General features: G+C 43.3%; 1 protein-coding gene across 1 annotated transcript; it reads left to right on the top strand.

Annotated features, from left to right (window-relative positions):
* The first annotated feature begins 390 nt into the window (after positions 1 to 390).
* LOC144480869 (uncharacterized) lies at positions 391 to 1,819 on the top strand. The gene has a single exon (XM_078200494.1). It carries the CDS (start codon positions 472 to 474, stop codon positions 1,648 to 1,650), a length of 1,179 nt encoding a protein of 392 aa, XP_078056620.1. The 5' UTR covers positions 391 to 471; the 3' UTR covers positions 1,651 to 1,819.
* The last annotated feature ends 8,162 nt before the right edge of the window (positions 1,820 to 9,981 follow it).

Below are 9,981 nucleotides of genomic sequence, written 5' to 3'. Positions count from 1 at the left end.
GTGGGATGGAGATTTACAGCTTTTGGGGAATGAGAGAGGCAAGAATGTTCCATAGAAATTGTCTGTTCTGAATTTCTATGCTGTACTGACACTGATGACTTTTGTAAACTCGTTTTACAGGATATTGAAAGAGGAATCACAGGCCGAAATCTCAAACGTCATGTCTAGACGTGACAGAGTCATATTCCTTGGGACCTCAATATCATCGGACTTTGAATCCAGAAGGAGAAATGATTGTCCAGTCTGTCGATTTGAAAAGATTTGAAATGTCAGTGTGAGTGAAAAAGCATCAACACACTGCCACACTTGAATGAGAGTGTCCCAATGCACTGACTAAAGAGCTTTAACCAGTTACACAGTCTGAATAAATATCACACCATTCACAGCGGGGAGAGACTGTAATCTTGTTCTGAGTGTGGGCGAAGTTTCAACTAATTGTCCAGTCAAGAGAGAGGTAAGGACACCTGCACCATGGAGAAACCATGGAAATGTGGGGACTGTGGGAAGGGATACAGAGCCCCATCTAAGCTGGAAGCTCATCGACGCAGCCACACTGGGGAGAGACCATTCACCTGCTCTCAATGTGGGAAGGGATTCACTCGATTATCCCTCCTGCAGAGACACCAGCGAGTTCACACTGGAGAGAGGCCATTTTCCTGCTCTCAATGTGAGAAGGGATTCAGTCAGTTATCCGACCTGCAGAGACACCAGCGAGTTCACACTGGGGAGAGGCCGTTCACCTGCTCTCAGTGTGGGAAGGGATTCACTCAATTATCCACCCTGCGGACACATGAACGAGTTCACACTGGGGAGAGGCCATTCACCTGCTCTCAGTGTGGGAAAGGATTCATTCTGTTATCCAGCCTGCGGATACACCAGCGAGTTCACACTGGGGAGAAACCATTCACCTGCTCTCAGTGTGGGAAGGGATTCATTCAGTTATCCAGCTTGCAGAAACACCAGCAAGTTCACACAGGAGAGAGGCCGTTCACCTGCTCTCAGTGTGGGAAGGGATTCATTCTGTTATCCCTCCTGCAGAGACACCAACGAGTTCACACTGGGGAGAGGCCATTCAACTGTTCTCAGTGTGGGAAGGGATTCACGAACTCATCCATCCTGCGGACACACGAACGAGTTCACACTGGGGAGAGACCGTTCACCTGCTCTCAGTGTGGGAAGAGATTCACTCAGTCAGCCGACCTGCAGAGACACCAGCTACGTCACACAAGGGAGAGGCCGTTCACCTGCTCTCAGTGTGGGAAGGGATTCATTCTGTTATCCAGCCTGCGAATACACCAGCGAGTTCACACTGGGGAGAAACCATTCATCTGCTCTCAGTGTGGGAAGGGATTCACTAACTCATCTGATCTGCGGACACACCAGCGAGTTCACACAGGGGAGAGGCCGTTCACCTGCTCTCAGTGTGGGAAGGGATTCACTCAGTCATCCCACCTGCAGAGACACCAGCGAGTTCACACTGGGGAGAGACCATTCAACTGTTCTCAGTGTGGGAAGGGATTCACTCAGTCATCCAACTTGCAGACACACCAGCGAGTTCACACTGGGGAGAGGCCATTCACCTGCTCTCAGTGTGGGAAGGGATTCAGAGTTTCATCCCACCTGCTGAGACACCAGCGAGTTCACGAGTGATTCCAGAGGTTGGATTCTGCTGTTATTGTTTCTGCTCTCAATTACATCCAGGACTGCATTTTGTTCATTCTCACAGTTGGTCAATGGGGAGGGTCGGAGGGTTTCTTTCTGCTGGACTGGCCGGTCTCATGACTTTGCCTCCAGTGGGCTGATGCTCTTTGAGTCTTGTTGCGAATACCTGGTTTTTAGATTTCACATGGATCACAGAGTGACAGGGTGTTAGGAAGTTATAGAGGTTTACAACATGGAAACAGGCCCTTCAGCCCAAATTGTCCATTCCGCTCAGTTTTTACCACTAAGCTAGTCCCAATTGCCCGTATTTTGCCCATATCCCTCTATACCCATCTTACCCGTGTAACTGTCTAAATGCTTTTGAAAAGACAGTATTGTACCCACCTCTACCACTGCCTCTGGCAACTCGTTCCAGACACTCACCACGACCTGAGTGAAAAACTGCCCCTCTGGACCCTTTTGTATCTCTCCCCTCTCACTTTAAACCTCAAACTAAGAACAAGAAATGTATCGATAAAATGATTAGAGAACAGAGCCAACATTTTGAGTCTGAATGATACTTCATGAGAGCTGTTATGAAGGGTCATCCATTATCGAAACCTTGGCTCCATTCTTCACAGGTGCTGTCAGACCTACTGAGATTTTCCAGCATTTTGTGTTTTTGTTTCAGATTCCGGTATCTGCAGTATTTTACTCTTCTGATGAAATGATTAGTTCTGATTGGAATCCCCATGACCCTCCTTCAAAACAGAGGGAGTGGTGGCAGAAGGAGAAAAAGGATCAGGATGATAAAGTCTGGGTTCTGATTCTCCGAGCCCATGTAGAATTAACAAAATGAGTGAACCAGTTTATAAAGAACAGAAGTTACCCATCCCTAACAAAAACTGAACAAATTAAAATAATTAGGTTGAGGAAGAGAACAAAAGAATTCATAGATAAAGTTTAAAATCAACTTTGTTTTGTTGTTAGAGAAGTTTTTAAAAATTATGTAAAGTGATGTAACTGTGTGCCAAGTTTCTTCTCACTCCCCACCCCTTTCGGTTCTGTAGAAAAGTTAACCCTTTCAGCAGACAGTTGATTTAGTCATGGAGTCATAGAGGTTTCCAGCTTGGAAACGGGCCCTTCAGCCCAACTTGTCCATGCCGCCCCTTTTTTAACCCCTGTGCTCATCCCAATTGTCCACGTTTGGCCCATATCCCTCGACACCCATCTTACCCATGTAACTGTCTAAACGCTTTTTAAAAGACAAAATTGTACCTGCCTCTACTACTACCTCTGGCACCTTTTTCCAGACACTCACCACCCTCTGTGTGAAACAAGTGCCCCTCTGGACCCTTCTGTATCTCTCCCCTCTCACCTTAAACCTATGCCCTCTAGTTTTAGACTCCCCTACCTTTGGGAAAAGATATTGACTATCTAGCTGATCTATGCCCCTCATTATTTTATAGACCTCTATAAGTTCACCCCTAAGCCTCCTACATTCCAGGGAAAAAAGTCCCAGTCTATCCAGCCTCTCTTTATAACTCAAATCATCAAATCCCGGTAGCATCCCAGTAAATCTTTTCTGCAGTCTTTCTAGTTTAATAATATCCTTTCTATCATAGGGTGACCAGAACTGTACACAGTATTCCAAGTGTGGCCTTACCAATGTCTTGTAAAACTTCAACAAGACATTCCAACTCCTGTATTCAATGTTCTGACCAACATGCAGAATGCCTTCTTCACCACTCTGTCCACCTGCAACTCCATTTTCAAGGAGCTATGTACCTGTACCCCTAGATTTCTGTTCTGTAACTCTCCCCAACACCCTACCATTAACTGAGTAAGTCCTGTCCTGGTTCGATCGCCCAAAATGGATTACCTTGCATTTATCTAAATTAAACTCCATCTGCCATTCGTCAGCCCACTGGCCCAATTGATCAAGATCGCGCTACAATCCTAGATAGCCTTCTCCACTGTCCACAATGCCACCAACTTTGGTGTCATCTGAAAACTTACTACCCATGCCTCCTACATTCTCATCCAAATCATTAATATAAATGACAAATAACAGTGGACCCAGCACCGATCCTTGAGGCACACCGCTGGTCACAGGCTCCAGTTTGAAAAACAACCTTCTACAACCACCCTCTGTCTTCTGTCATCAAGCCAATTTTGTATCCATTTGGCTAACTCACCCTGGATTTCATTAGATTTAACCTTAAGCAACAACCTACCTTGCGGTACCTTGTCAAAGGCCTTGCTAAAGTCCACGTAGACAGCATCACCTGTACTGCCCTGATCTACCTTCTTGGTTACCCCTTCAAAAAACTCAATCAAATTTGTGAGACATGATTTTCCACTCACAAAGCCATGCTGACCGTCCCTAATCAGTCCTTGTGTCTCCAAATGCCTGTAGATCCTGTCTCTCAAATACCTTCTGACAACTTACAGATGTGAATCACACCGCCCTTTAGTTCCCAGGCTTTTCCCTGCAGCCCTTTTTAAACAAAGGCTCCACATTTGCCACCCTCCAATCTTTAGGCACCTCACCCGTGACTATCGATGATTCAAATATCTCTGCTAGGAGACCCGCAATTTCCTCCCTAGCCTCCCACAGTGTTCTGGGATACACTTCATCAGGTCCCGGGGATTTATCTACCTTGATGCGCTTTGTGACTTCCAGCACCTCCTTCTCTGTTATAAGTACACTTCTCAAGACATCACTTTATTTCCCCAAGTTCCCTAACATCCATGCTTTTCTCAACAATAAATAATGATGAAAAATATTCATTTATGATCTCACCCATCTCTTGTGGATCCGCACATAGATGACCTTGTTGATCCTTAAGAGGCCCTGCTCTCTACCTAGTTACTCTTTGGCACTTTATGTATTTATAGAACCTCTTTGGATTCTCCTTTGCCTTATCTGCCAAAACAATCTCGTGTCCCCTTTTTGCCCTCCTGACTTCTCTCTTAATTCTACTCCTACACCCTCGAAACTCTTCAAGGGATCCACTTGATCCCAGCTGCCGATGCATGTCATGTGCCTCCTTCTTCTTGACGAGGGCTTCAATATCTCGAGTCATCCAGGGTTCCCGACTTCTACCAGCCTTGCCCATCACTCTAAGAGCAATGTGCTTACCCTGAACCCTGGTTAAAACACTTTTGAAAGCCTCCCACTTACCAGACGTCCCTTTGCCTTCCCACAGACTCCCCCAGTTAACTGTCGAAAGTTCCTGCCTGATACCATCAACATTGGCCTTTCCCTAATTTAGAATTTTAACTTTTGGACCTGACCAATCATTTTCCATAGGTATCTTAAAACTAATGGAATTATGGTCACTGGTCCCAAAGTGATCCCTCACTCACACTTCTATCACCTGCCCTTCCTTATTTCCCAAGAGGAGGTGAACTTTTGCCCCTCTCTAGTCGGGCTTATTTCCCAAGAGGAGGTGAACTTTTGCCCCTCTCTAGTCGGGCCATCCACATACTGAATGAGAAATTCCTCCTGAATACACTCAACAAATTTCTCTCCATCCAAGCCTCTGGCTGTCCCAGTCAATGTTGGGAAAGTTAAAATCCCCGACTATTACCACCCAATTTTTCTTGGAACTATCTGTAATCTCCTTACATATTTGCTCCTCAATTTCCCACCGACTATTTGGGGGCCTATAGTACAACCATATCAAAGTGATTTCCCCCTTCTTTCTCAGTTCAACCCTTTTGACTCAGTAGGCGAACCCTCGGATATATCCCCTCTCAGTACTGCCGTGATGTTTTCCTGAATCAAAAGTGCAACTCCCCCTCCTTTCTTTCCTCCTGTTCTATCTTTCCTCTGGCATCTTGTTTTTAACTTGTTTTTAAATCACCCAGAAACTCGTGTCTATTTTAGTTTATAATTGTGGATTTATTGGAGCCAGTTAAATGTGGAAATTTTAAGCATACCCTGGAGGAATTTGGAATAACTGAGAATTTTATTTTGTTGTCACCTCAACACCAGATAAAGAACAAAGAGTTTGCAGGTGGTAACGTGTTTGGGATTTTAAATTAACAAAGATTAGATGTTGCTGATAAAATCAGGCCTTGGAAGTTGGCTTAAAAAGGGTTAAGTTACAATGAAGGATCTTGCATCTTATTTTAATCAAGGAGTTGTGAGCTTGTAGTGCTCTGTCGCTTTAAGAAGTTATAGCTGCGAGAGAGAATGCTGAGGATTCATTGTTTGAAATTTACAAGCTGTGAGAATCTGTGTGTTTTGTTTGTTTTTGTGTGGATGTTTGTAGATGTGTTTTATCATTGTTTTGGGCTACATTTGTTAAGGTTTATCTTTCTGGGGAATTAACCTTACCTTGAGTCTTTAATTAAAGGCATTTTTGGGAGTTTAAAAACAGAATCAGAAGAATGCTTAAGTAATTAATTTTGGTTATTATTGTAAAGCACATGCTAAGTTTCTCTGTTGGTGTGTGGATGATATTTGTGGGTTGAACGCTTTAAGCTTTGAGGTTTTTTGTCTGTGATTTAAATCAAACAGATTTTTAAAATGGAAGTGTAATGAATAAAGCTTTTTTTTTCAAAAGTTATGAACCTGGAGCCATATTTACTGTCCAGAGACAGGATTCCAGGATATTTTACTAAACATGTGGGAATTTTAATCCAGATAAAACTCACTCATGAAATTGAGAGTTTTAATTTGTCATGGTTATTGTAAGGGGAAGTTTTCTCACTTCCTACCAGCATGAAAGACAAGCAGACATGAGTACAGTACAAAAAGGCAACACAAATTTTATTCTCTGTTTAAAATAACAAAACCGCAGGCCTGGGGAGAGACAGCTGCTCGTCAACTGCTCTGCCTGGCCATTATGCGCTTTACAGTTTATAGGGTTTTGAACTTCATGCCAAACATATGGTAATAGGTTCAACATTTACGACAAGTTACATGATCAGTACCAGCTCATAACACAAAGCAGTGGCACAATAGCGAGATATTAAAACAGCCATTATAGATAGGTGGAGCTGATCCCATTTCCCCTGGGCTGATCTGTTTCTGGAGGGCTCCCTTTGTGATTTGAGCTTCTTGCATAATCTAATCAGTTGAGCTATTGTCTGTGTTTCCCTGCTTGGAGTCTAAAGTGATTAAGGCTGTCTGAAGTGATTAGGGGGTGCAAGGAGCCTCTCCATGAGTCATCGCATTGCTGTGAACTGTTGACAATATTTTAAAATAAATTTGATATACACACGTAAAAATATCCATGATATTAAGCATAAAGGTCGCCCCCTTCAGTTATTTAAAATTTGGTACATATGAAACGATTCTGACCAATCCTGTGTTGGATTGATCTTGGGTTAAACTTCCTGTCAGGTCCAAAGATTTAATCCTGACACAATTAACACAATGAAAAGGAAAATTCTGGAATTGGATACTGAAGAACAGAGTTTAAAAGGAGAGATTATTAAATAGAAATGTTCCCAGACCGTGTGGTCATTAGATTGAAACAAAGGAAGGGTGCTGACATCCATTTGAGAATTTTTAATCCACCCCTTTTCAAACTGAGTCTATGTACAAAGAAAACCCCAAGGATGGTAGACGAGGGGGTCTGGAAAACATCATGATGGGGGCACCTATCTGTCCATGAGATGATCACAAAGCCCCATAATGCCCAGATACTAATTTTATTGAACCTATAATGTATGTAATCTATCACCATTCTGATTGGATTGTGTCCAGCCGGGATGGGCTGAGTAACTGGATAAGAATTGATGATTTTCTTTGTTGGGTGGAGTTACACATGGTCAGCCCCTGTGGCTTCTCCCCACTGGCCTAGCTCAATAAACTGTTTGTCGATTGAATCAGGTTTGAGTGTTGAATGATTCTTCTGAGTTCATTCCCCACAACACACTGGGTACATTACCACTTCATCCTCGGGAGTGGCCTGATAGGCCGTGGTCCAGACTACATGTGGCCCTTGGGGGGCCTTTCATGAATCACATGTTTTTGCTTGTTGTAGATGCACATTCAAAATGCTTGGAAGCACAGATCATGAGTAATATTCCAGGGCAATTAGGACTAGCTTAGTGGTAAAAACTGGGCAGCATGGACAAGTTGGGCCGAAAGGCCTGTTTCCATGCTGTAAACCTCTACAACTCTAACTACCTTTTTTGTGGCCTGAAGTTCCCACAATTGGAAAGCAGCCAGATTAGTTAAATAGACAGCATTAATTGTGAGACAATTAAATAATAAATGATTCATTAATACATATGTTATAAAGGCTGGAAATATAAATTTGAACACAGGTTTATAACTTTTAGAATTATAAACACTTTAAGAATGGTTAAAATGCTGTGGGAATTATAAGATGTTCCCTTCCCATGCTGACAGAATAAAGAAAGATGAAAGGACTTGTTAACCTTGACTGGAGGGAATGAATCGGCTCCTGTTCAAGATGTCTCAACATTGAATGACTGATGTGAACCAATTATCGGTCAACACTTGGGCTACCCCAAGCTAAGAGATATCGTTTGAGAGAAAGGTATGTCTTAAAATTAAGACAATATGTGCAATTAGCTAAAAACCAAATCAATTTCATTATTGACAAGTTATAGACCAATTGGCTAATTCCTAACAATTAGCTGAGGATGGCTTTCTACATTTTGAAAGTATAAAAAAGGGGATTCGAGAAACCAATCTGGTAGAAGTTTTTAAAAGTTAACTTTTTTTATAGTTTGTTTATTAGTGTCACACATAGACTTACATTAACATTGCAATGAAGTTACTCTGATAATCCCCCAGTCGCCACACTCTGGTGCCTGTTTGGGTAAACTGAGGAAGAATTTAGCATGGCCAATGTACCCAACCAGCACGTCTTTCGGACTGTGGGAGGAAACCGGAGCACCCAGAGGAAACCTGCACAGACACGGGGAGAATGGGCGAACTCCGCACAGCCAGTGACCCAAGCCGGGACTCGAACCCTCTGCTGTGAGGCAGCAGTGCCTCACACTGTGCCCTACAGAGAGACGTTGAGAGCTGTTAGTTTTACAAGTTATCCACGTTTTCAGAGCCATCACTTCATGTCCTGGTTTGAGAAGGATGGAGAAGTTGAAGTTAAGCTCTCCTCCTTTTGCTGTTGATCGATACTTTGCTTTTTTATCTTTCTGACTCGTTACATTTTTAATGGTTAATAAACTTTCTGAATTCACCATTTAAAGTGTTCTTTCTTGCTATATGATTAAGTCACTGGAACCTGGTGTGATTTACGATGAGGGAAGTTATTGTAAACAAGAGAACCCTCATAAATCTTAGTTCAAACAAATCAAAGTTCTTATAAATGGAATGTTATCCTTTATTCTGAGAGAAATTGAACATAGAAGTAAAGATGTTATGCTTCAGTTGTGCAGGGCGTTGCTGAGATTGCACCTTGAACACAGGGTACAATTTTGTCTCCTATTAAACAAAGGATATAAATACATTGGAAGCAGTTCAGAGGAGGTTTACAAGATTGATTCCCAATCCAGTAGTGTGAAACATTAACACTGTTTCTCTCTCCACAGATGCTGCAAGACGTGTTGTGTTTTTCCAGTCCTTTCTGTATTTATTTTAAATCTACCTGTAGTGGTAGGAAAAACACTATTTACTATCCAGGATAAAATAAATGTCCTTCATCAGCTTTTGTGGATCATTTCAGTGGCAATGTGCTCTCCCAGGCTCAAAGAGCATCAGCGAACTAGAAGCAAAGTCGTGAGACCGGCCAGTCCAGCAGAAAGAAACCCTCCGACCCTCCCACTTCACCAACTGTCAGAATGAACATGGTTCAGTCCTGGATGTGATTAACAGCAGCAATAAAACAGAATCCAACCCCTGTCATCACTTGTGAACTCGCTGGTGTCTCAGCAGGCTGGATGACTGAGTGAATCCTTTCCCACACGCCCAACAGGTGCATGGTTTCTCCCCAGTGTGAACTCGCTGGTGTTCCTGCAGGTTTGATAACCGACTGAATCCCTTCCCGCACTTGGAGCAGGTGACAGGCTTCTCCCCGGTGTGAACCCGCTGGTGATCCTGCAGGGTGGACGAATGTGTGAATCCCTTCCCACACACACAGCAAGTGTACGGTTTCTCCCCAGTGTGAACTCGCTTGTGTCTCAGCAGGTTGCTTGACTGAGTGAAACACTTCCTACACTCAAGGCAGGTGAATGGTCTCTCCCCGGTGTGGCTGCGTCGATGGGTTTCCAGCTCAGATGGGCACTGACATGCCTTCCCACAGTCCCCACATTTCCACGGTTTCTCCATGGTGCAGGTGTCTTCGTCACCCTCCTGGTTAAACAGTCAATTAAATCTCACACAGAACA

Source organism: Mustelus asterias, chromosome 30 (assembly GCF_964213995.1).
Source record: "Mustelus asterias chromosome 30, sMusAst1.hap1.1, whole genome shotgun sequence".
In the NCBI taxonomy this organism is placed as follows: domain Eukaryota; kingdom Metazoa; phylum Chordata; class Chondrichthyes; order Carcharhiniformes; family Triakidae; genus Mustelus; species Mustelus asterias.
The sequence above is the reverse complement of the archived record's forward strand: the minus strand, read 5'-3'. Positions and strand labels throughout refer to the sequence as shown.